Source organism: Xiphophorus maculatus, chromosome 12 (assembly GCF_002775205.1).
Source record: "Xiphophorus maculatus strain JP 163 A chromosome 12, X_maculatus-5.0-male, whole genome shotgun sequence".
In the NCBI taxonomy this organism is placed as follows: domain Eukaryota; kingdom Metazoa; phylum Chordata; class Actinopteri; order Cyprinodontiformes; family Poeciliidae; genus Xiphophorus; species Xiphophorus maculatus.
The window spans coordinates 25,032,257-25,059,492 of NC_036454.1; the positions used below are offsets into that span (position 1 = coordinate 25,032,257).

Consider the following 27,236-nt stretch of genomic DNA (forward strand, 5'->3'; position numbering starts at 1 on the left):
ATGGTTGCCTGTATGCTACCAAAGCCGTTTCTTTGCTTATGCGGTCACGTTGCTTTCACGCTACTGCATGCAGACAAGAAAGGGGGAAAAGGCACACAAACACAACATATGTACACTACAACGCTCCCAGCCTAAATCCATCCTTCTGAAGCATACAGTGAAATATATGGGATTAATAACATTGGGATGACATTATTTCTTCACCTCCAGCCCTAAGAATAATGCATGCTTGGCTTGGTGTCTGGATGAAGTTTTGCCCTCGTCTTTGCCTGGTTATCGGTGTGTACGAGACCTGCTGTGTGACCTGGTTTCATGCAATCTCCAGCTTCTAATTAGGAGGCTGCAGAAAGGCTGGAACGAGAGGAGGAGTGATTAGTTGCCTTTGGGTATTTCATAAGTGGCTTTCAGTGCCACATTTGCATTATTTGCTTCGGGTCTGAATATCAAATCAGCCTACCTTTTTCAGCAAATTGAGGCTAGCAGCTAAAGACCATCAATACGTGAAATATAAAATGAACCAGAAGAAAAGGAATAAGCAAAACATGCTAATTCAATATAAGTGGAATGAAATGAAATATTGAAACATGAGGTGCAATAACAGTCCCCAACTGAGTCTGCACAGAGCAGGGATGATATTCTCTAACAGACTGAGCATGCTTTTAGTGTGTCCCTCAAAAATTTGGCATGTCCTTCTGAAAAAACCCCCCAAAAAACACCAGCTTCCTTGTTTTGTGGATCATTCTGTGACCATCAGACCATGTGAACCACGAGGACCCTATGATGGAGCCCCCATGCTGTACAAGTCCTGTAGGGTCAGTCAGTGTGCTGATCTGTAGCGGAGGTCTTGTCCACTTATTTGGCCAGCCTCCCCGACCGCTGCGTGCGGCCGCCGCAGTCAGGTCTGGTCAGCCATCACTACTCCACTTGGCCGTTTGCCCACGCCAAGTCTTGGAGGGCAGGAAACAAAGTGGGCACTCCACGTACAGACACATACACACACTCATCCCCACACAAGCCTACACACATCACACACGATCACAGCGAGTGACAGTGGCTCTTGTTTACCCCAGCCCTCCCACCCTCCCTCAGCCTCCTTTCATCCTCTCCTTCTAGTCTGTCATGTTGCGTGTCACTTCCCACAAATGTCAGTGCCACTGTGGGACAGTGATTAATTTTGGTGTGCCTGGCAAAATGTCTTCAAGATGTTTGTTTGGGTTGTCTTTTCCCACCCCCTCGCCAACACCTCCCCCCCATTTCCATGCGCGTCTTGGCGTCGTGGGTCGAGAGTGGCAAGCACCCCTCCTCCGTCCTTTACGCCCCCTTACCACCCTCCTGTCACATCCTCCTCTTTAGTGGGGGGAAGGAGCGCCTCATCATCTTTGACGAGGGACAAAGGCTACCTGAACTGACAGAGATCTTCTTTTCTGACCAGAGCTGCTTTTTGTCACTCGTCCACTCCACCGCCACCAATGGCTCCACGACTGTCTGTTTAGTGTGTGCTGCTGGTGTATGATGGGAGAAGTCTTGACCTGGCACTGGGGGGGCTGCAACACTTCACTGTCAGCGTGGCTGATTAGCTTATCACTCACTGCGCTAGGAGGAAATACATCACCATTCCAGACAGGGATTCCCCAGTTTCCGTCTTGCTCCCTGCCTTCTTTCATTCAGCTTCCAATCATCGAGAGAAAGAATCATTGTCCATGCCAGTCTTTCAGCCTCATTGCTCCAAGACCAAAAAAGAGGCTTTCTTCTGTTTTTAATAACATCAGAACTGCCAGATTATTTGTATGAAATCGCTTCCTACGATGTTCGTTGTTCAGGCTTTTCAGCGTTTGACGAGTAAAGCAGTTCAAGCTATCACACCAATTCATTCCTTTCAACTGGCTCAACAAAGAAAGTGAAACACAAAGTGGCAAATGTGCTTTGGCTTCCCTACAGTGCAGTATCAGGTATGGTAATTACTCTGCGATTAACATTGGGAATAGTTAATGTGTATTAATGTGTTAATGGCATGTTAATTACTGTACATACCAGGGAGTGCCTGCAGGCATTCTTTTAGAATCTCTGTGCCATGTGGATGTAGGCCAATCTTTTTTTTTTCTATAAAAAAACCTTTAAGAATGTCGATACAAGAGGATCCTTATGTTTCATTTGTCAGAAGAAAAGATTTTCAATGGTAATGTGAGCCAGTTCCCGACTTCTGCAGCTGAAGGTTACTGATCCAGGCGCCATGACAAAGGAGATGATATGAAGTCAAAGGAGACGCAGAGCGCGGCTGTAGTGACACTTGGCTTCTTTGTGAAATGGATACCCTGAGCCCTCTGTAGTCTCTGGTGTGTTGCTTTGGCAGCGGGTCTTAATAACACGGTGGATTAGAAAGCTCAGATGCTCAGTGCCAAGCTGGAGCTGAAGCTTTACCTTGGACGAGCCTCAGAAACAGAAGGGATCCTGAGCTTCTATACGTCTTTCTCCTCTTCCAAGAATCCTCTCCACTCACCCTGTCCACTCTACAGCTTTAAGAGAGATGACCTTTGCAAATATTGGCAGAAAATAAATTCCATTTCGATCAGTTAGCTTTCGGAGACCTTTGCGGATCAATGCAATTAGATGAACAGAGTGTCGATACGTGGTTGGAGCTGTTCATTTGAGGCACGTGGTCAGGGAAGAGCGGCAGGTCAGGGTTACTGGTAATGAAATGAGGTGTGATGACATATCCAGCTCACAAGAGGTTAAGACTTGGATTCGCTTTAAAAATTTATAAAATTAGATTTCGGGGAAAAGAAAAATCCAAAAATTTCTTGTTTCAAATGTAAAGGTTTCATAAATCACAAAAAATGTTTCTGAGAATCTGTGAAGGGTGTAAACGTCTGCATTGGACTAGTCCATGCTGTACGTCTAACCCTAAGGTGGTCCTAATGTCAAAAAGACATTGAAAATACTCTTTGTGGTTTTAGTAAGTAATGCAAGTAAGTTGTTACTGTAATTTTTGGACTATAAGGCACTACTTTTCTCCCACGTTTTGAACCATGCGGCTTATAGCCCGGTGCGGCTTTTCTGTGGATTTTTCTTCAACCACCAGGGGGCCCTTTAACAGGAAGTGAATCATTGGAAGTCAAAATTGGAAATCAAAGACGAAAGTGCTAATTTTCATTTAGAATAAGCACATGCTAGCAGCAGGCACAACAGAGAAATGTTTTTAAACTCATACCCCCTCCTCATGGAAACAACACCAAGAAGTTCATATGATGCTGCTTTTAGTTGAAGGCTATCGATCTGGCAGCACAGATTGATAGCCCTGCTATCGAGCTGTACTTATGCTGCACGTAAGCTCGGCGTGAACGAATCCATGGTTCAGCGTAGGAGACGCAGGGCTGCGTCATTAATAGCAGATTTATTAAGGACGCTCCCTCTGCTGCGTCCTTGTGGAAAACCGATAGCGGAGGAGATGCTAGTGGCTTATATATGTACGTTTCCAGTTTTTCTTTTAAAAACTTTGTGGGTGCAGCTTATAGTGAGGTGTGCTCTATAGTCCGGAAAATATGGTATATATTTATATAAAAATTGTGCTCATTTAAGATTAGTCTAAATATTTTAGATGTATAAATAGACATCATCAAAGTTCAGACTAATTAAAAAGCTGTAACATGGCCTTTTTACATTTGTTAATAAGCTATGACGCTCGTCTCTGTCAGCATCATTAGCGACTAACACTTAGCCCATCCTGGTTTTCTCAGTGCTTAAAAATCTCTCGTATCTTCTCCGTGTCTCTCTCCTTGTCTTCCTCTTACCAAATTCCAAATTCGACTTCTACTTCACCACTTTCGAAAACAACTAAATAAACAAAACAAGACTTTGACAGGAAACCTGTATCAGTTGACTCCAAGATAATAAACTCAAAAACCTCTTTCTTTTTTGCATCAAAATAAGAGCATAAAGACAGACATGAGCTGATTACTGATATCAAGATATAACAAAGGCTTTCAAAAGCTAAGACTTCTTAACTGTGAATATTCTCTGGCTTACTGTTTCTACCATTTGAAATCCCTTTCATAAGATGCTACAGAAAGTCCCAGAGCGACTGGAGTTTTCTCTGCTTATGTGGAGCGTCGGCTAATGAATCATTGCAACACCTCCATATTTTTCTGTGCACTGCCAGTCAGCTGGTGGAAAGAATCCTTCTACACTTTCACAACAAAGAAACTAAACAAAGCAGATAAAAATTGTGTGAAAACTAAAAGATCTCCACTCGTCTCTCTTGGTAGAGCAACACCTTGTTAATAATACAGTATGCCGCAACAAATTAACCAACTAACGTCAGCAGTGTTACTCTTATTCCAAATAAGAAGAAATGAATGCATATGTAGCTCTTATTGTAACATTTTTAATTGATGATATTCACGTATAAATTAAAGCAATTATTTTGTGTTAATCGTTTTTGTTTTAAATATTCATTTAAAAATCATGAAATCGGATTATTTTTAATGAAATTGATAAACGGCATGGTAAATACCACTCCCAGTATTTACCATACAAACAATATGTCAAGCTTAAAGCACCAACTTCCATATCTGAGGGTCACAATTGTAGCTTTCGCTGATTCAGCTACTAGTTTGTGTGTCACTTTGTGGAGATGAGGTTCTGTCTGCCACATGTCCAGTAACAGTTTGCTTTGGAAACAGAGGTAGAAGCGCTGACAAAATCCTGTCACTTCTACAGAGAGACTCAAAAAAACAAAAAAAGAAAAACGAAAAAGCGTTAAGGTATCGAAACAGGAACATTCCAAATAAATCTCGTGCTTTACTTGCAACAGCTCCCTCTCTTTCAGTGTGCTGTCTCGAGGCTTTGACAGTGCAGCGAGTGCAGCAGAATGAGGTGGAGAAGCCCAGAGGAACCCCTTTCCTCTTCAGCAGGCCACAATAACCCAGCAGGGCTCTGCCTTTATGGCTCTCCTGCTCACACTTCAGTGATGAGAGTAAACAAGCAGCGGGCCAAAGGTCAGCTAAGCCCACAGAATAAAAGAGGGCACAAGGGGGGGAAGGAGGTGGGAGGAAAGGAGAGCGGCCCGAGGCGCTGCTCATATCACTGTCAGGGCTTCAAGCAGGGAGTGATGTACGAGACAACAGCCCTGAACCGGAAATGATTATAAACAGAGAGCACTGGGGGTGGAAGAGGAAAAGAGCTGCATTGTCTTTATCTGTCAAATTTAGCTCTTTCTTTGGATCAGATAGCTGCGGTAAAACCTGTGCAAAAATAAAAAGCGGGAACCAGCCCTGACAGATAGGCACGGATTGATCACAGTATTCTCTTTTTGAATGAGGAACAATCAGGCGTGCATGTGGGTTTCTCCCAGTGGCCCCACCTGCATTGTTGAAAGACGGATGAGGCCGATTAAGGACACGTGGCGTCATTATTAATATAACTTCTGATTTTCCTTTTTCATTTTTACATCATTAAACGCAACTCTGGTAATTAAGTGAGCCGGCGTCGTCGTCGCCGTCGTGGCCCGTGCGAAATCACATCGGCACGTATAGATTTTTCATTCTTAAGTTCTCGTCGCTCGCAGGCTTTAGCAAGGTGACTCTCCCTTTGCACCGAGATTAATCCCACTTTGACTGTGGAGGTGGATTAGAGCTCAAACTTGTTTTAATACCCATATCATCAGACACACACAAAAAAAAGAAAAAGGAAAAAAAAAAACGGGATAAAGATTTTGAGCAGAAAAGCAGCTCCGTGGAGCTAAAATGCGACTGTTGAATCGCGAGTTAGCTCGCAGATTTGTCTGCCACACAGCAAATTAAAGATATTATCTTGCTGCAGGTCATATTGTGGAAGCTGTGTGCGATGATATTCAGCTTAAGCAGCGAATCCCAAATCTTTTAGCTCTTTCAACAAAGGTTCACAGCAGGGGACAGAGATAGAGCTTCTTGTATCGTTTTTTTTATTATTATTATTTTATTTTATTCTTTTCCCGGTGCGTTCGTCCCTCCAAACATGTGTTATGAATGACCAGCCTGAGCTGCTGTGGCACAAACACACCCTTGGCGGACTCCTGCAGGGCCGTCTGCCTCTCGGAGCAGCGGAGGAGTAATCATTTTTATCCCGCCGATTCCCCAAATAGAAATGGACACATATGATAAAAGTGTCGCGGCCACTCCACATGTCTGTGAACTAACAGGATTACACGTCACTTTCCAATGTTTTGTCGCGAATGGCCACGATATTGCGTGCAGGAACTTTTGGGGGGGTCATATATGACGAGAGACAAGTAGCTCTTTTATGGTCTGTGATTATTTAGTTTGAATGAAACCAGTGATTTATGCCCATTTAGCTGAAAAGCCGTGTAAATTCCCCCCCTCAGCTGCGTTTTCCCCTGGATGTAGAGTGAGCCGAGTGAAAGTGACAACTGGGTTTGGTGTGGAATAGCGCGCCGCGTCCCAGAGTTATATTTAATATACCTGACATGAAAAACGTGCCTACCTACTTACCACCACCCGCAGCACAAAGGAGAACCCTGTGGCCCGCTGAGCTCCGAGAGTGGGAGTAAATAGCAAATTAGGAAATATGAACTGTTATGGCAGATAAACCACCAGCTATTAGAGGATGTTGAGATATGTAGCCAGGCGTCTGGTCAATCAACATCTGAGCTGCTTGCCCTTTTTTTTGTTTGTTTGTTTGTTTCATGCTGCACAACAAGCTGGAGCAGAAAGCGGTGGAGTCAGGAGTGGTGTGTGCTGTGGACGGGGGGGTTAGTGGAGCAGCGGCAGATTGTCCACTTGGATGGCTTGGCTCTGCAAGCATGATGGAGCTCTGTCCAGCATCTCAATGTCTCCAACACAAAAAGGCACATTCATCCACTCCTCTCACACCATTACACCTAAAAGACTTGAAGCCAGCCCATCCATAAATAGAGGCAAATTAGTTTTTTTTTTGTTTGTTTCTTTCTTCGCTGGCACTGTGACCGAAGAAAACACCAACAGCGGCGAGGAGGCCACAATATGTTTGCCTAGATTTTTCTGGTGCAGTTTTTTTTATCCCAAGATTGTTTTTTTAAGGACACAAAGGGGTTGTTTTCTGTTTTGTATTTCCTCCTGTGGACAGTGGCAGTTCTTTCATGGATAGCATCTTGCACCACCCACCCAGAGTCCAAACTGTGTTTTAAATATCCTGTTGTCAGTGTAAGACCAGTCTGTTTTCTATTTTACCATGTATGCCAAGATATTGATAAAAACGTCACATGCTCGGCATAAAATCAAAAGGATTTTGTGCAACTTTGGGTTCTCTTACGTATTCATGTTTTGGGAATTTCTATATCATTCCGAACAATTTTTTATATAATCGCAGTTTTTGTATAAAACTATCCAGCTCAGGTTTAACCGGAGTAGTTTGAAGTAGAGCAGATAAATCACATTCCAGATTCCTTAAAAAACTGTGAACTCGCAACCTTGTTTAGCATCATCAGCCAGCCTCAATATATCACCACATTATATGTGAGTATGCACTTGTTTGGGTATAAACTATGAAATTCTTTGAGGTGTCCCCAGACAGTGGTGGTTAGCAGCTAAATACATCTACTAAGGCAACAATTTAAAAAAAGTAATAAAAAACTTTTAAGAGTAGTTTTACTCCACCATGCTTTTACTTTTACATCATTAGACTCATGATGAAATATGGCTTAGTAAAATGTCTTAGTACTCTACCCACTGCAAGTAAGTTCACCGATTGAAGAACAAATATGTTTTAACCTAAACCTACAGTTTAGGTTAAAGTAAGATTTCTTGTTTCTTCATAGGCTTTGTTCTAATTTTACTTTCTATTTGTGGAGCCTTATGGGTCATTTGGATGACTATTTGTTTACTTTTACTTGACTTCAAATTTTGGGTACTCTACCCACCTCTGTTGGTTGGTGAGTCATATCAACCATATAAAAAACCCACCAGGGCGTGGAGGGGTCAGTCGGTTAAAGATTGGTGTTAGTGCTTCTCTGATTTCATTCCCACCGGCCGACACAATAGAGCCTCTAATCTTCTTACTGAGAATCCAGAGGCTGGCCATATCTTAATGAAGCCGTAATGAGCTGTTGAAAATCTCTGGATTGCGAGAGGGATTATTGAATCGAAACAACTCTGGCAATCATAACGTTTGAGTGGCCTCTCAGTATTTACCGCCTATTGAGCCACCTTTTTATCCACTTACCCAAACTGGATTGGCTGGTGCTTGTTTTTTTTGTTTTTGTTTTTCTTGCTGTAATTTTGACCCGCAGTGTTTTTGTGTTTGTTTACTCTCTGGAAAGCCCTGGCGTTGTGGCTGCAATGCCAGTGCACCCAGGTGTGAATGTATGCTATCTGCTGTGTGATTACAAAGCGCTGAGAGGCTGCCGAGACAGACAACCAATGGAAACAAACAGCAGGATCTGTGCAAGAACAGATTTCACAAATAGGCACTTTGCATATGACTGATTAAGTGCGCATCTTGCTGTACGAAGATTTTATTCCATCCGCTTTGTTTTCATTTACCTCTTCTCCCATTGTTAAAATAATAATATAATAATCTTGTGAAATTAACACAGGAAAACGGACTGAGATTTAGGGGATCCCTTCAGTCGGGTTTGTGGGAGACAGAGACACTTACAGTAGGTATAGCTTCCTGTTTAGCATCCTTTCACAGAGTAGAAGTGCCACTTCACTATTGAGCATTTGTCAGTTTATGGATGTTGCTGTCATGTCAGCTCTCCTGTACACCCAGTGTGCAGCGCAGTGTGTAAATAAAAGAGAACAGACATAGATGCGGGCGACAGGAACACAACACATACACAGGAGACGCTCAGTTCATACCTGCAAGGGAGGAATCACAGCATGGGAGACCGCAGACAGAATGCATTTAATTGCACTTGACTGTTCAGTCATCGTTTTGCATCTTTTTTCTGCAGTTTTCTTTTTCTCTGTATGTCATTTGCTGAAGGTTTGTTCTTTCCTTATGTGCTGCTGCAGGTCTCAGCATCCGAGGTGCCCAGGAGGAGGACCCTCCGGACCCCCAGCTCATGCGCTTAGACAACATGCTGCTGGCGGAGGGAGTGGCAGGGCCGGAGAAGGGCGGCGGATCCGCGGCAGCTGCGGCGGCAGCCGCAGCCTCAGGAGGGGCGGCCGACAACTCCATCGAACATTCTGACTACAGAGCCAAACTCACGCAGATCAGACAGATCTACCACACAGAGCTCGAGAAATATGAGCAGGTAAAAGGGGATCTTTGCAAATTCCAGGGTCATTTTCCCTAAAGTTTGAGTCAGGATTAGGCTTTTGCTATCCACGATCATTTATACAAATGAATTCGTGAAAGTGGGATGGAAAAACAAACATCTTTTTTAATTGTTTTTACAAATCTGAAAAGAATGCTTAAGCTTCTCTACAACTTTCTCTATGTCGTCTCTGCTGGGTTCATGATGCTCTCAAAATAGAAAATGAAACAATTGTCATCTATTTACTTATTAAGAGACTTTTACAAGCAGTTGGCTCATTAATTGTAAAAGATTTTCAAAACCACAATTTTGCTTTACTTGTTATTGGTGAATAGGATAAAATCTCAATAAAACACTCTGACCTTTGCAGTTGTAGCCCAACAAAACATGGAGTCGTTTTAATAGCAGGAAAGCTACTGTGGCTCCTAGTCCTTTTTTTTTTCATTTCACTCATCTGAAGAACATTTTCTGCCATGATTTTTTTTTTTTTTACTGCAAAACTTTTACATGACTTCCTGATGGGAATGTTAAGATATATTTTTGAGCTTAGCCTGCTGCACTGAGAGCATCTTACACCCTCCATTACTGAGAACATTCCTGGCATTGTGATGAGAGAGAACAGCTCTGGAAAATAAATTGCAGTATTATGCACTGTGTTGTAGATGATTATAGAGATCCCAAGGATTATACTCCTCATCTTTGTTCAATAAAAAAGTATGATCAGCTCCTTCACCTAGCACTCTGAGCCTCCCATTAAGCACTGAAACATTATGGGTTTAAAGGAAAGGTGTAGCAGTGATGCCTCAGCAAGCCACTGAGCTAAATTAGACTAATTTACTCTGTGCTTTGCGAGAGGAGGTGCGGGGGCACGCAACACTTTGCCCGGAGTAAATGCATCTTTCTTAAGGGTGTTTCCTTGTTTTAATTATCTAAATGTAAATACTTAACGAATTTTACTTAGAGTAATGAGCTAAAGTGTGCACTGCGTAAATGAGTTATTCTAATTAATCTTCTATGAACTACTGGTTTAACAGAAGCCTGTTTGAATTCACTCTGTGTTATGGGCAAGCAAAAAGTGCAAATGTGCACTTATTGAAAGATGACTTCATCTACTATGTCATCAGAGTCACATGAGCACTAAAGCACTCTGCCAAAGTTAATTTGATGAATGAAAAATTTAAATAACTGTTGGAAAATCAATCTGTGTTTTTTCTTTCTTTCCTTCTCACGTTTTTGTGAGTGCAGATGACTCACTCTGGTCGGCTATGCTGTTCTGTTCCCTTTCAGGCATGCAACGAGTTCACCACCCATGTGATGAACCTGCTGAGGGAACAGTCTCGCACGCGGCCCATCTCGCCCAAAGAGATCGAGCGCATGGTGGGAATAATCCACCGCAAGTTCAGCTCCATCCAGATGCAGCTGAAGCAAAGCACCTGCGAGGCTGTCATGATCCTGCGCTCCAGATTCCTTGATGCCAGGTCTGTGGATTGCATGCGTTTAGCGTACCAGTGTGCACTGTGGATATAAAAAGACTCCACGCGGCTGTTGAAATACCATGTTTTTGTGACCCAGAGAAAAAAAAATAGACCAAGAGAAATCGTTTTAGAATGTTTTTCCTCGTGTACCGTGATTTCTATTGTTTATTAATCAACGGAAAAATACACCAATTTCAAGTAAAAACCTGATTGCAGGGGTGTGCAATCAAGTGTGCTTAAAATATCACTGGATGAAGCTCCTTTTGATTCAGTTTCAGCAATTATTGATCGTAGCATATCTGCAATCAATATAAGAGAATTAGCTTTTAATACAGTTCAGCTGTAGATTTTACTGACGTTGACAACAATGACGTTGTTTGCAAAGAGATTACAAAAGACTATGTAGCACCTTTTTTCCATTCTATTCGAGAAAACTAAAATGGAGGGTGCTTGGGTTCGATATCGGTCCGGTACCCCAATCGGTGTGCGGCACCAATGACCTACCTTATGACAAATACGACCCAGAGGAATGTCGAAATTTTAGGCAAAATGATTCAGCCTAACTTTATTAAACTAAAATGATAGAAAACCTATTATTTAGTCACCACCGTAGCTTTGCAGTTGAAAGACCCTTCAATAGGATCTAAACAAACATAAACCTCTTTACATATTTTACAGGATAAGTAAAATATTAACGGCCACCCTTTTTGCTTTTCCACAGCACCAGGACAGAACAAGAGATGTCCAATTATATCAATATACAGTTCTAAACTAAATATAACCCAATCAGTTTGTTACTCACGACCTCCAGGAAAGTGTGAAACGTTGCAGGCCTGTTAGAAAACATTGAGAGCGTTGCAATTCACTTGCAAAACATTGAGAGCGTTGCAATTCACTCGTCCTCTCCACGACTTCCGGTGAACGCAGCTGAACACGTGGTGCTGGAGCGGCTAGCTCACGTAGCTTAGCTCACTTAGCTAAGCTCACGTAGCTTAGTTCACGTAGCTTAGCTCACTTAGCTAAGCTCACGTAGCTTAGTTCACGTAGCTTAGCTCACTTAGCTTAGCTCAAAACTCGTCAGGACTATTTGCGTCTATCTCCTCTGGTTCCGTCCCTCTCGCGGCGACCAAGCTCTTCTAACGTCTCCCGAATTTCGTCCTCTTCCGTACTGTTGTCCAGTTTTTCTCTCCATTGAGTGTGTTTTCTTCACTTCCTGTCCGCTCGTTCTCGCCCTCCGTTCTCTACCATCACGGTTCTCCTCTCCTTCCTCCTCCCGCCCCCTCTTCTCTCCACCAATCACGAGTCACGCACCGGACGGACTTTTCTCAGTGACCAATCAAATGGCAAAGCCAAATAAAACACACAGTACATCTTACATCACACTAATACTTCTTTCAATTGCAATATTTACATAAAATAATGTTCTTAGTTGATTTACAAATAATACAGTTTTAATTACTAAGTAAGCAAAGTACTTAATAGCTACCTTTACCCTTTAAATTATTGAAATATTAAAGTAAAGGAAAATACTGCTGTATTTCTTCCAGAGACAAGAATATGAAATCCATAGTTATCACAAATGTTATGCATTAGTGAATAAACGTTCACTTTTAATATATTTGGGTCTTGTCTTGAACTATGTAAGATTTCTATTAACCTCAACATACGTCATTACAGTAACCTCAGTTTAAAACCACAGGGCTACAACTAAATAATCTTGTTGCACAAAGGTATCAGTCAGGAGAAGAATACAAAAAGTTCACAACAATGGCTTCAGAAAATATAAAAAGTGACATCACTGAAAATTGATGTTTCTCCATAACTTATTGAAAGAAACTTGTCAGAGAGGCCAAGAGTAACAAAGAAGTGCCTGGAAGAATATATATATATATTTTTAGATGTTTTATCCTACATCGGACAACAGTCTTTTGTATTCTCCAAACTAGCTAAACTAAGACTTGCCAAAATGTCCCAAAACCCTAAAATAATAATGGATTATGGTCAAATTAAAGTCAAATTAGAGCCTTTAATCTCAGTTGTATGTTTGACACAAAAAGAAAATACCACATCATCAAGGAAACACAGTGAAGCATGGTTATGGCAGCCATCGTGCTTCAAGGTTACTTTTTTCTTACATTGTATTAAGTCATGATATATTTCTAAATATCAGTTATCAGTCAGTTTTTGATCCAGTAGCCTACTCTCAGGTGTCTGCAGGAAACCTGAAGAAGAGGGATTTCATTTTTCCGCATTGCAATAAGTTCAAGCACTGCAAATCAAAAAGAAAAGAAGGAGAAGAAAAAAATAAGTTTTTTGGTCTATGCAGAGTCCAGAACAAAATCTGACAGAAAATCTCTGAGGTCGCCTGAAGAGGGCTCTGCACAAGAGACATCCTCACAGCATGATAGATATGGAGAACGTTTGGAAGCGAACATTGTTGAGACGTAACGTTAGATGCCAATAGACTCCTACGCATTAAGACGGAACGCATAAATCGAATCAAAATGTATTTACTTTAAACAAAACAAGATTTTAAAGGTGTACACACTTAGGCAACCAGATTGTTGCATCTTTTTTACTTCCTTATGTTCCCCCCTAACAGATTTGTTTGTTCTTCAGTATAGTTACACAGGTCATGTGTCACATTAAATATGGATCGATTTCAAAAATTATTTATCTTGGTACTTTTTATGTTATTTTATTTTTTTTCCGTTATAAAATCCTGGGATCTGAAAAGGAGTGTGTACAAGGCTGTGTGTACGTGTGCATTAGGTACTCAAAAACTTCCTTTATGCTTCTGTGTGACCCACATAAGCAAAACCCAGCGGGCGGGGGGAGTTCTCGCAGACTTTTTGTGCAGGTCTGAAGTTACTCGCTCCTTTCTAGCACAGCACACAGTATGAGCACCGCAGAGATGCATGAATTTAATTACATCCATGTTCCATGCATTATCCATTTTGAAGACAATCGCGGCCCCACACCTGAAAGCAGTTAAGACCAAGTGAAATGCGGGCCGAGTCATGCGTAATGGATGGAGGGGAGGTCATCGGCAGGTGTTGTGGATTACTCTAATCACTAACAGTAACCGTGCAGTGTGGAGCTACGCCGAGAGCAGCACAAGTTCTGGCCAAACAAGCCGAGTGGAAGCACATTTGCTGCCCGCCGCCGCCTGTGTGGAGCGCGGTAAACAAGGCAAAATAAGCAAATGCTCAACAACATGATAAGTAGTGCCCTTGGGAAGGAAGGGGACCCAGATCTAGTTAAGAGTTTTCCTAGTTTCTGCCGCAGAACCCAGGGCTGTGGCACTTCAGGAGTAATGCTCAACTGTGCATGCCGTGATTTCTATAATGCACCGAGATGCACTACGACTGGGCTTTGGCGCTCCATCACAAAGCCCACCCATCCGCTGCACTAAACTCTCCACATTACACGCTTGGACTGGGGATTGGAGACCAACAGACCAAATTAAACATTGTATGTGTTTTGAAACAGCGCACGTTTTGTGTGTGTGTCAGCTTATTGAAGTCCGAGTTCACTAGGGGTTTTTTTTATGCGCAGGACACGATATTCCTCTCCCGGAGGCCCTTAAAAACAATTCCTCATTATTTTCACCATTTATGTGTGAGACTGATTGTGCAGTTCAAAAACAAACGGACGGGTTCACGCTGGTCTCGCTAACAGGCCCTTTTTCTCTGTGTTTTTTTTTTTTTTTTTCCCTTTTCTCTCCACTCAGGCGAAAAAGGAGAAACTTCAGCAAGCAGGCGACGGAAATTTTGAACGAATATTTCTACTCGCACCTCAGCAACCCGTACCCAAGCGAGGAGGCTAAGGAGGAATTGGCCAAGAAGTGCAGCATCACCGTTTCCCAGGTGGGTAGCGCTCCTCTTAACAGTGGGCTGCTGGGCAAAACGAGGTGGGGGAGCCTAGAGGGATCGTTACAGTGGGTCACACCAGCGAGACACAATGTCCTCTGCTAACCTTGACATTGTGACTGCCTAATGATGCTTCAGTCAAGGCCAGTCCCAGTCAGTCAGAGCAGGGCCACGGGGAAGGGAGGCCTATATCATCTTAGCCTCAATCATAGCAGTATGCTGTCCTTCCTTACTGTGGCTCCCCTGACATTTTTCCTTCTCATTCCCATCCACCATGTTTCCTTTCTGTCTCTCTCTCTCTCCCCGTCTTTCTGTTGCCCGGTCAGTCGTTCAGGTCATAAGCTGGGGAGATAAAAATGGCATCATCCATTACTTTAAGAAAAGCAGTTAAAGGCTGGTGCTTCAAAACTCTGGGTGAAATTGGGTATTTATCCGAATGTTTTCCCTTCAAGTGGCCTGACTGGAGTCTGCTAATTCACTGTTATACTTTACACTTAAAGATGAGGCTTTCCCTCTTTCTATATATCATAGCCTCCTCATTGGGTACACCTGAAGGCAATATCCCTCACATCTAACACCCCTCAAACCCCTACACATCCAAAGTATTATTATCCTGTGCTCTCCTTTTATTTTTTATTTTTTTATTTTTTTTTGTTCTGCTGTGATTGTACTATAAAGATTTTTATCCTCTGTTGTTCTGTGGCTGTCCTCGTGAGACACAATAACATGGAAACATGAATCTATACAATTATCTGCAGTGTTTTGTGTGTGTGGGGAGGGGGTATATTGAGTGTAGTCGTGAAGAGTCAGATACTGTAAAAGCCCATTCTTTTTTGCCTTCAGGGGGTGGGAAGCACCATCACAGTATCACAGGTATGTCATAACCTCTCCTGATCAAATGTTTTCATGTTCTTTCAACCTCCTTTTGTTTTTCTTTTTTGGTTTCTTTCTTTCTTTTTGAATGTCGTAGGCTTCCAGTTTTCTCCACTGCACAGAACCTTTCCCCTCCCCCCTCTCACACATGGAGCAATGCTAATGTTAGAGAAAAAAAAAAAAAAAGAATGTGAAGTTTGACTTTACATTTTGAAAAGTGAATGACAATATTCAGTATTTGCCTACAATGTACCTGCAAGTCTCACAGATCTATAATTGCATCACACCCACGTAATCACTGTGTGTAACGATGTGTCACATTCCTCTATAGTCATTTATTATCATGATTTATTATTTTTATGCTTTTCCTTTTTTTAATTTTAATTAGTGCTCCAATTTATTTTTGGTTTGTGTTTTTCTCCGTGTTTCTCGACACAGGGCTCTGTTTCTTTGCACCTGAGTGGAAGATTCTAATATTTTTTTTCTTTATAAAGTACCTGAACTCAGATTCTATTTATAGGGTTCTTCTTGATGAATGCATACCAGACAATCCTATTGAATTATTTTGGTTGGGGAATAATAATACACCTAGACTTTAGCAACACTTTTCAGAAAACTGTGTTTTCAATAAACTGTATAATGAACTGATTGGAAGCTATGTTGTATAAAGTGGGTGTCTGAAAGGGCAAAATTGTTATTTTTATGTTGGTAATGTGTAAATAGGTGTACAGTCAATTGTGAGAATGTGAGTTTTAAGTTTCAGTTAATGTGGGGAAACTTTAAAGGTTTTACTAGGCTTAGATGATTCTATCAGAGGAGCAGGAAATCATGAGATATTTTACTTTCTACCTGCTTCTTTTTCAATAATTTGTGTACAATTGCATGTCAATTGGCATGACTATTATTTGGTTTTGTTTTGTTTTTTTACTTTTTGTCTGTTTGAAATAAATAAATCAAAACAAAAATTATAATAAAGGTTTTTCACATATTACAAACAATATTTTGAACAATCTTTGATTAGGGTAAAATAATCCAGTTTAGCATTGACAAGTGTATACATTACTTGGTTTTATGCCACCTTAATTCTGAGATGGTACTAATAGTGAAGCAAAGGTTTTGAAGAACCTTCAATTATCCTACTGACAGACATATAAAGGTAAGGTCTTACCATTTTATTTAGTTTGAACTAGAGAAAATCAAAGGCAATCCAGGCTGATGAACAAATCTGTTAAATGTCCCTTTAATTTACCACCAATAATGCTAGCATTATTAGAGGCAAACTTTAGCGGCAATTTCATCAACCAGCCGCAGTGAACGACCTAATTTTCCTAAAGTGTTTATACTGCATGCAACGACATGCAAATAAGAAATAGAAAATACAGAGACGTTCAACTAACAAAATATGAGCTGCCAGTGATGCCCTGACAGAGATACGCCCCGGACACGGAGCCGTATCACAATACCATCCTACATTCTGACTGGTATTGAGTCAAAACCCTAAAACCTCGCTGTAACGCTGGGCGTATATAGATAATCCCTCACAGTGACTGAACCTTTTCAGAGTCACAAACTCACTGTGGTCACGTTGAAGCCCTGGCTGAGTCATTTTTCAAACTCCCTGTAGCTCTTTTTTGTCCTGCTTTGTTGATTGCGCACATAGTTCATTAAGTAAACACCATCCGTTGTGTATGGTATGCCAATATCACTCTGCGGCTTTGTGCGATGCATCATCGCTGATGAAACACCCGGCATCAGTTTAGCAGTGATCATTTAAATGCCTGTAATGTGCAGAAGTCATCCCTGAGAGAGATCCTTGGTTTCAAATGCCAAGTTAAAATATGTCTGTCTTCATGGACTCTTAAAATGCCTCGGTCTTCAGAATCGCTGAAGTTCAGTCAGAGCTTGACACCTCCACATTGGCTCTGTGTTTGCATACTTACTTGTGTGTTGCAACCAAAATCATGACGTTAGACTATTTCATCCAAGACTTTAGAGGCCACAGTTGATACCAGTTTGTGACTGGATCTCTAGATTCGATTCCTAAACCTTTTTTCCAGTTCAAACATCACTTATTAATGTTTAAAGAGGCATGTCTTTTCTAATCTTGTGTGACAATTAATTTTGGAGAGGGCCAAGCTCTGACAGCTTTTTGCCTGATTTTTAAAAAAAAATTATTACAAAATTTACAAAAGAGGGTTATTTTATTGCTGTAGATTACCCAGATAATTCAGGCGCCAAGTTAATTAGGCAACAATAGTTTTTAATTATTTACAACAGCTTCCCAGTCTGTAAAATTGTCATAATTATACAATATTATTATGTCTTTGCAACATATGTGCATTGACTTGTATATGTTATGTGTCTTTTAGGAAGCTCATGTTAGGCACTGCAGTCTCATAGTCTTACTCTTTTTGTTTTTTTTCCAAACACAGAAGTGAAGTGAATGCACTGCCTCTCATGAGACTGAAGGGAATTAGTTCTGCAGATTGGGTTTTGCTCCACACCTTACACTGCAGCGCATTTGCTCATTGTTTAGCTAAACTTGAGGATACCTGGAAGCCGGAGCAATAGACAGAGAAATGTGGAGGAAAAAAAGAAAATTTAAACAAAATTGGCATTGAAGTGAATTTGGTGACTGTTTCCTATATTGCTGTAATAGCGTGTTCTAAAATAGTGGCTGGATTACTCATAAAAGGATTTTATAAATATATACATATAAATATAGATTTTCATTTTCATACATGTTGATTAGTTTAATGCACTGCATGAGCATTTAGTTAAATTAAGCAGACTGGTGAGCATTAGAAGAAAATCGTATGATTTTTTTGTTGGTTTGTGGCCACAATGTGAGCTATCTAAATGAGCGAGAATATTGCTCGGTGTTTGGCCCTACAATCTACTGTAAGCAGGTTAAGTAAAAAGGATGATGGCCAGGGCTTTCATTGCTTCCAATTAAACCTTGCTTGTTAGTTTAACCTCTAGGTAAACCCATCAAACAATTGATGTCAAGGAAGCCCTGCCAACTGTGGGCCTCGCCTGAATGGTCATTAATTTTAATTGCCTAGATATTAAAGATTTAGAGCGCAGAGACGTGTAGGATAGAAATGATCTGATGTCCTGCAAATCCAGTCAGTTTTTACACCACGGCATTGGCGGACTGCTAGGGATATTAAAATTTAAGCACATGGGTGGAAATTAAATAAAGCGTCATTAGGGGCAGCTGCTCTTTGGCTGGTCCAGCCGTGGGCTGCAAGGGCCTGAGAGGGGGGGCTGCAGCACAGCGACAAGACACTCTAATTTATAGGGCCATTAAAAACAAGCATCATCTCATTATTATTCCGCTGTTATTGCAGAGCCAGCATTTGCACATAAGGTTCACTCCTGATGCAACTTTTCAGTGTATGATTGTGGATGTCATCATTCCAATAAAATTAACACTTTTAAGCCTGAACTAGATGTGGACCTAACCAAATCCTGACATTAATGCGGCCAAAGGTTTTTTGTTTTGTTTTTGTTTTTTCTTCCTTGTGCAATTTTGGTTCTGCATTAAAACATGCTGAAATAAATGAAGAACTTCACCACCTGGATTTCACTAGTGGAAAATATAGGAGCCGCTCATAAAAAATGTAGCGCACAGATTATTGTGGTTCAGCTGGTAGGAAGTTATTTAACCCCAACTCGTTCTCCTAACGAAATAAATCAAAATGAGTAAATGAAGCAGGCAAGTTTGGCAACAAAAAATGTTACAGCATTTGCTTTCTGTAAGACTACAAAAAAAAATCTCAGCTGGTGGGTCAGAAATCCTCACTGTATGATAAATATTGACTTACAATTTTTTTCTACAATTTCTTCAAAAATTCTAATCAACAATGTGTTAAATCAACCTAAATCATTTTATTTTATGGAGAAAAGAAAATATTATTTTTGCCATTGAAATAATATAACATTTGGAATAGCTAATGTATAATTTTATCTGTAACGTGTAGTTTAGATAAACTGTTCTTTATTTAAATAAAAATCCACCTTATTGCCTTCTCAGTCTTTATAGAGTAAGAAATGTGTATAAACAAGGAAATCCTGGAAGTATCCAGCAACAGATGAGGGAGGGGCAGCACTATGTTACCCTATTTTTCTTAAAGTTGGAGAAAACCTAAGTCACTCTGGAACTTTCTTTGAAAACGCTTAGACTGTAGCAGCAAAATCGTAGTTGGTTTGAAACTGTTTTTAAACCTTCATATCGGTTGCCATGACGAGCCACAGCCAATGTGTGCGTTTGTACAAAACTTTGAATGTTCTAACAAAATCTTACTGCCACTTTTTATTTTTTATTTTTTTTATTGATCATTGTATGTAACGGCTATTCATAGCTGCACGTCTTTACTCTCCTGCTCATGTTTACGCATTTTATTACGAGGCAATCCTCCAAGTCACCAGTTACGCATGCATACAAACACACAAAAATGTTCTGCTGTTTTAATGTCATGCCACATTACATATAAAATATAATTAGTTTGGACCAAGAGTCTTCATTAAAGCTTCAATAATATTTTCAGACAAGTTGATCAGTTTGTAATTTTTCTAACTTTTTCCCCCTCTCCTCCTTTTTTTGGTGCTTATGCAAAATCCGAGATGTTGCCGTACACAAGCTAAATATCTCACAGCTTTATGTGCCAACTTGCTTTATTACATTTACTCTGTGAAGAATTTTTTTTTATTATTTACATAAGGTGTCAATCAACTAGTCACTGAAACGGGATCAGGAAGCATTCTTCAGTGAACAAAAATCTGAACGTTCCTAACTTTTCAGCAGCCTCTGGAAACAGTCCCGTTAGAGAAACTCTGTCACACCGACTTTAATGTTAGTGCAATAGGAGCCTCCTGTGTTTTCATTTTGTCAGGAGACAGATGTGGGTGTGTGTCATGCTCCTATCCATGAGAAGACACAAGTGGCTCCTGATTACGGCTTAATTAGCTTGTGTACCCGGCGGACATCACCGCAGAGGCTGGGAATTGGGTACTTGATGGACCCAAACATGACATCTTGAAACAATCACACTGCTGAATGCACGCTGCTGTGGCTGCTTGACGTCTGACTCCTCTTGCTCCTCCTCCCTCTGCTGTCTCCCGCACACAGGTATCCAACTGGTTTGGCAACAAAAGGATCCGGTACAAGAAGAACATCGGCAAGTTTCAGGAAGAGGCCAACCTGTACGCCGCCAAGACGGCCGTGAACGCGGCACACGCTGCAGCCGCTGCGGTGCAGAACAGCCAGGCCAACTCCCCCACCACTCCCAACTCCGGTAGGCATTCGTACGTCTAAAAAAGAACAAAAAAAATGAAATCAAATAAATGATCTGCCCTCAGCCTCAGTCCTAAACCTGCTGCCTTTCTACCACACTCACTCATGCACCATTCACACTGGCAAGAGTGACAGGCTCTGCTCCCAGCTTGGGGATCACAGTGTCTCCTGTCTATAAGACAGTTGATGCCAAGCAAACTCATGCATAAAGAGAGCGTTCCTGACTTGTGAACCGAGAACACATGTTTTTGGGGGGAAAGAAAGAAAGAAAAAAAAAAGTGAGTGTATTCAGAATGATGCCATGGGATTTGTTTTCCCTTGACTTTGTCAACTTCTTGTCATTTGTAAGGTAATGGTATGCAGTTCCACTGAATAGTTTGAGATTTCCCCCCCACCCAAAAAAAAAATACATACAAAATGAAATATAATTGCTGGGGGCATCTAATCAAGGGTAATAAGAAACTATGTGGAGTTTACAGTGCAGGAAAAAGTATTTCTTCTGTTTTTGCTTGTATGTTGCACTTAAATGTTTGTGATCATCAAAATCGTTTTTGCTAGTGAATGCAAAAGAAGTTTTCAAATGGTGATTTCATTTGACATAAAAAAAAAAAAGACTGTGACATGAATGTTCCGCTCTAAAGAAATAAAACTACTGATCAGGGTTTGGAAATCCAGCAAAGCAGAGGGGGAGTTAGTAACTATAGATGGAGGAAACATGGAACAGTGAAGGAACTCGGAACCGAGATTGGACAAAAAAAAGGCTTCAGTAGAAAAGTTCCAATGCAAAAAGCACTGCTGACCAAAAGAACACAAAGGCCCAATGTGTTTTTTATTCTTTGCTGTTTCTTTCTATGAACATCTTGATTGATGTAAAATTAAAAAAAAAAAGTGTAATTGTTTTAGAAGGTGTATGTCCTGTTACATCTGGTGTAAAACTAAGACATCATTTCATCAGTTTGTCAACTTGAAGTGTAGAATGTAAGAAAGACCCAAAAGTAAACAAGATTAGATTTGAAGTTGCCTTCTTAAGGACCAGACGTAAATGAGAGTAAGACGGCGTGGCATAACCTTAAGCAGACCAGAAATCCACAGCGATGTAAACATGGCTGGCACAACTATTATACATTTTAGGGTTTAAAATGTTTTACTTTTTAAATTTTTTTTCTTTTTTTACATATGACCATTGGCTCGGTTAGCTTTTTCTCCTTATTAAATGAAATCATCTTCTGAAACAATATTTTGTATTTCTAGTTATCTTTCTTTTTTTTTCTAGAAACACAGATTCTCCCTTACATATGCTAAATCTGAAAGGGAGAAATACTTTTTCACAGCATTGTATATTTATAAGAAATATCAAAATTGAGCCTGGATGCTTTCGTCCATGTTGATAAATAACGTTTGATTGAAATTGGACTTGGCTGACCTGCGTGGGGATGTGGCGAGCTTATGAAGTGGTCCCTTTTTCTTGCACCCAGGATTCCAGATGAAAGATGAAGAGTTTCAGCTGGATTCTGCAGAGAGCAAAAACACTCTTTTAAGCAACATGTTTACTGGTACTGCTCTTTTCATAAGCTTCTTATTGTCTTTGTCATGTACCATACGATGCCTCCCTGTGAGATTTTAGCCTGGAAGTAGCTGATGTGGAACAATTGGGAGCTTAGGCGACCCAACCACATGTAGAGCCGGTCCCCCTGTGTGTCGTGTGATCCTCATCCCATTTGTGTTCACCACATTCGTCATGAGACATTTGGTCCCGCTGCATTCTGTACCTCCTCCGTTTGGCTCCTTTGCTTTCCCTTCCTTTGCCCCCGTAGTTGCTTGCTCTGTGGAGGCTTTCTTCTGTGTACTCGTCTGCCTGAGTTGGGTTTTGTTTACACAGACACGCGTCTGTGTCGCTTGTGTGTGGGCGGGGTGTGTGTCTTGTGCTTCTCCCGTTGTGGACCTCTCATGTTTTCAGCCACTTACATCTTCCCTTTCCAGGTTCCTCGGGTTCTTTTAGCCTCCCAAACACTGGGGACATGTTCTTGAGCATGCAGAGTCTGAATGGGGATTCTTACCAAGGGGCACAAGTCGGAGCCAATGTACAGTCACAGGTAGGATCAACAACCAGGGACAGTTCCTGAGATGCCGCCACAGAGAGCTGTCCTTGTCTTGCCTGTGTACTGAGCCATCCACAGTGCAGTCTGAAGCACGTTAAAACCAAAAATAGAAAATAAGGGAAAAGCCATGCCGCTCCTGCGAGGGGCAGCTCAAATTACCCAGTGAGGCCTCCAATGCTATCCGACTGTATGAAGTGTTTACTGACTATTTCGCTTTGGATGGAATATTTTGGAAATCAAAATATAATCCCACCCCACTGCTACCATGCCAGGAAACAGTTTCCTGGTTACGAACGTTTTGTGAATGCATTTGGCTTTGACTTGGGCTCTTGGGTTTGGTATTGGGTTTCTTTGGTACAATGTTTCCCCTTTATTTCCTGTGCTGTGTTGCTGTCCTCCTGTCTCATTGTGTTATCATTTATTGTCAATGTCTTCCATCTTGTGAGTTTATTACAAACCTATAAAGTATTAATTCCTTTTGAAGCAGCCATTACGTATGTGCTTTTTTTTGCTTTCTTTAATGCTTTGATTACGGTTTTTTTTTTTCTTGATTATCAACCCAAATCAATAGCCCAGAACATTATAGTTGAGCATGCTTGTTACATTGGTATGCTTTATTTCTTAAGATAATCTGTTAGCTGTGTTAGCTAGTTAGACCTCTGGCTGTCTTGGGAAAAAGCTTTTGATTAGCACCTCTTGCTTCACCTAGCATGCTTGCAGTTATGTCCGAACTGCAGAAAGACATTCATCTGACCAGTTTCTGCACCTTCTCTGTTCCTTTAGGTGGATACCCTGCGCCATGTTATCAGTCAGACGGCAGGATACAATGATGCTCTAGCAGGAAACACCATGTATAGCCCTCATGGCCTAAATGTAAGTTTAAACTCCAATGGCTAATGATTAAACTGAATCACCTTCTGTAGTACTGCTTTTATCATCAAATACTCTGTGAAAAAGTTGGATAACAATATCAAGCGTCTTGCATTGTGTGGTTATTGACACAGAAACCTTGCATTTTTTACACAGGAAATTAAAGTTGAAATAGCCGCATCACCAGTGATCTTCCTGTGTAAAGGTGCTGAAATAATGTAAAGTCAAGTAAATGTTATTTTACACGTTTTCACTGTTCTACTTAAAACACCTTATGTCTTATTATATTTCACACAAGAATAAATGTGGCGGCACCTCGTTTATTGCATAAGCAATAAAGTAAATGGTGATTGTATAAATTGCTTTGATTTGTTTTTCTTTTTAGTTTTGAAGTTTCTCATAGTTGATAGAAGTCCTCTTTGGTCTTTGTTCATCATGGATCCTAACCGTTAGCTTCAGTCTCCAAACCTAACTGATGTGGGTTAATATTAAATGAAGACTTCAAGAGAGGGGAAATACTACATGCTTACAGGGTTTTAACAAAATCTCACTTTAAAAATATTGAGCCATATCTTTAATATGATATTTTACAACTATTCGATAAAACTAGAACTGCAAAAATTTCATTTGTTTCCCCTTTCAAAAAATGATCTGTGTAACGTTAGACAACGTGCGTTGTCACTTCATCACCTGAAATTATTGTATTCACCATCACTTTGTCTCAAAAGATGAATTAGATGAAAAAAAAACAATAAGTATCCCGCTGCATATTCCTCTGCATTTCAGCTGTTTTGAAATGCTTGAGAGAATTTTCCATGGACTTCTCCTCATTATAAAAAGTGAACACGTGATGGCCCAAAGCCTTTTACAGACATGAATTCCATCTTTCCTGATGAGGTTTGATATGGCGCCTTTTTGTAAAGCAACGCATAATCTGAAGCCATTAGAGTAAAGATTAATTTTCTTGATGAGGGAGGAAGAATAGTGAGGGAGCAAAAGAGAGAGAGACAGAGAGAGAGAGAAATGGTATCCGACAGCTTTCTCTCTGCAGTATATCACAGCCGCTCCCTTTACATTGTTACTGTATGCCTGCTGGGTAAAATGCACGCCCGCCCGCACGCACACACACACACACACACACACACACACACCCCAATATCACTCAGAGTTGAGGCACCAAAATAAAATAACACATTTACTTCTTACTGAAAATTACAGGAGGATTTCTGTGAAACAGAATGAGCATGTTTTATGTAAACAAATAGTGGCAGTTGTTTTTTGTGGTTTTTCTCAGAGTTCAGGGTTTTAGTGTTGTTTTGGCTTTACTGTTGCTGCATCGCTGTAAGCTATGTCGGCATGTCAGCTCTGAACAAGATCAAGTGTTTTTCACGTTCTCCCAAGGTTTCTCACTTCCATGTGCCGTGTGGACCTCATGGTTCACCAGAGTAGGCTGATGCGCCGAGAAAACGCTAGTTAATATATGAAAATAATATTAATATTTTAAAAAAGAGAAAAAGGTGAAAGCTCTTGTAGCAAAGCTCCTTTTTTCTCCCTCTTTTTTTATCAGCAACAATCCGCTTCTTCCACATGCATTTGCAGGGACTAACCTTTAGCTTGGTTGATGGTGACGTAGAGAGATCCAGTAAAGGCTAGGTCACGCCTGGAGCAAAGCATAGTCAGGCTGGCTAGGGCCGGCTCTCTTGGAGAGGCCCTGCCTTGTCACTTTTGCTCAGCTCTCCCCACCTCACCCGGCCGAGCCCTCCCTCTTCTTGACTGACAGGAGAATATGTAGCGACAAGCTGTCGGCCGCTGCTGAAATCTGCTTAGACACTGATTTCAGGGACTGCTCCCATTGGTTCGGACAAGAGACAAATTTGTTTCCAGGGTGTCTCTTTGCTGATGCCGCTGTATTGCAATGACTGGACTACTCACATGGCATCAACATGTCTGGAGATGCAATTCCACAAATGTGTTTGCCACCTTTAATATGTCTTCTTGAAAGAAAGACTTCTTGCTTATTTTGGCTTATTTTAATATGAGATATAGAAGTAAATATAAAATGAGTTTTTACAAAAATGTTGCCATTTATCAAGGAAATAAAGCTTTCACATTTCTGGAAGGGTTTTGGCCCACTCTTCTTTATGCAGTTGTTCTAGTTCATCCACATTGGAGAGTTTTAATGCATTGACCATTTGCATCACAGCATCTCCGTCAGATTAGGTTTGAACTTTGACTTGGCCACTCAAAAAACTCTTTTTCTTTTTTCTTAAGCTTTTCAGAGGTGGACTTGTTGATGGTCTTTATATTATCATCCTGCTACATAACCTGAGTCTTGGGGTTAAGATTACAAACTGATGCCCAAACAGTCTCCTTCGCAATTAGTAGAGAGGAGAATTAATTTTTATTGTTGAATCCTGAACAGAGACCTTAACTGAGACAAGAGAGAAAACACTGCTCCATGGTTTTTTTCCCCACTGAGTCCCACTGAGTCGCAAAACCTTAGAAATGGTTTTATAATTCTTTTCAAATTGAAAATGTCTAAGTTTATTTCTCATTGATCATTTAATTTCTTTAGATTGAGGCACAAGGTGTAACTTTCATGTTGTCAGAATGGTTCTATTTAACTCATTTCTTGATTTTTACCTGCAGGGCAGTAATCAGCCCTGGCTGTGTCTACTGAAATCAAAGAAAGCACAAGAAAATGTGCTTAGTCATACTTATGTAAACGTTAGTTCATGTTGGTTTAAGAAGCTTGTTCCGATAATGAAATCATTTGAAAACCGAAATGTGTATTTTCACCTAATCCTTATGTTGTATATTCAGGATTGTGTCCATGAAAAGGTTTCAGTATGACCGGATGCATTAGTGAGAATAATATTTATGTAGCTCTCTCCCATCTCTGAAGCCGACCTGCTTTATTGTTGCAGCAGGTCTAGCTGAAATCTCAACGTTTTTCCATTTGTGTCCTAGGCTAATGGAGGATGGCAAGATGCAAGGACTCCATCTTCTGTGATCTCTCCTACAGAAGGGCCTGGAAGTGTGCACTCGGACACCTCAAACTGATTAATGCATCTTCCCCTGCAGCGCAGCATGGACTTCTTTATTTCCTGTAAAACAGACAAGGACTTAAAAAGCAAAAAAAAAAAAAAAAGCAAAAGAGTTTTCCTTAAAATTTCCGGTGACTGCGGCGCACACGTGCACATGGCATCCTCCATTATGGACACTAAGTGTTTCCTGATCGCTCAGACTTTTTCTTTCATGCATCGACTGTAATCGCCATGCTTTTGTTGTAGTGGTAAACATGCACCACTACAAATACAAATACAGTCTCTCCACACAAGCCCCCAAACCAAACATAATCTTCCAAACTTTCAGGACGATTATCTCCAGCTCTGCTACAAAAATAACCGGATGACATTTTATGACATTTTAAACGCCCGTTCGTTCGATTCTTGATTTGATAGCCGCTCTCCATTTTGATAATTGAGCGCTCTTTCGTTTCCTTCAATTAATACA

At 40.8% G+C, this 27,236-nt stretch overlaps 1 protein-coding gene across 9 annotated transcripts in view; it reads left to right on the forward strand.

Annotated features, from left to right (window-relative positions):
* The window catches only part of pbx3 (PBX homeobox 3), a 77,988-nt gene extending 50,968 nt beyond the window's left edge, over window positions 1–27,020 (forward strand). For 2 of the 9 annotated variants that reach the window (XM_023343878.1, XM_023343879.1), the window contains exons 3-11: window positions 8,988–9,229; window positions 10,520–10,710; window positions 14,441–14,576; window positions 15,423–15,452; window positions 20,587–20,752; window positions 22,227–22,304; window positions 22,732–22,844; window positions 23,634–23,723; window positions 26,691–27,020. In XM_023343878.1, coding sequence (XP_023199646.1) covers window positions 8,988–9,229; window positions 10,520–10,710; window positions 14,441–14,576; window positions 15,423–15,452; window positions 20,587–20,752; window positions 22,227–22,304; window positions 22,732–22,844; window positions 23,634–23,723; window positions 26,691–26,783 — 1,139 coding nt within the window. In that variant the 3' untranslated portion in view covers window positions 26,784–27,020. The remainder of the gene's footprint in view (window positions 1–8,987; window positions 9,230–10,519; window positions 10,711–14,440; window positions 14,577–15,422; window positions 15,453–20,586; window positions 20,753–22,226; window positions 22,305–22,731; window positions 22,845–23,633; window positions 23,724–26,690) is intronic. The other 7 variants (XM_023343880.1, XM_023343881.1, XM_023343883.1 and 4 more) reach the window with 5 other exon arrangements.
* The last annotated feature ends 216 nt before the right edge of the window (window positions 27,021–27,236 follow it).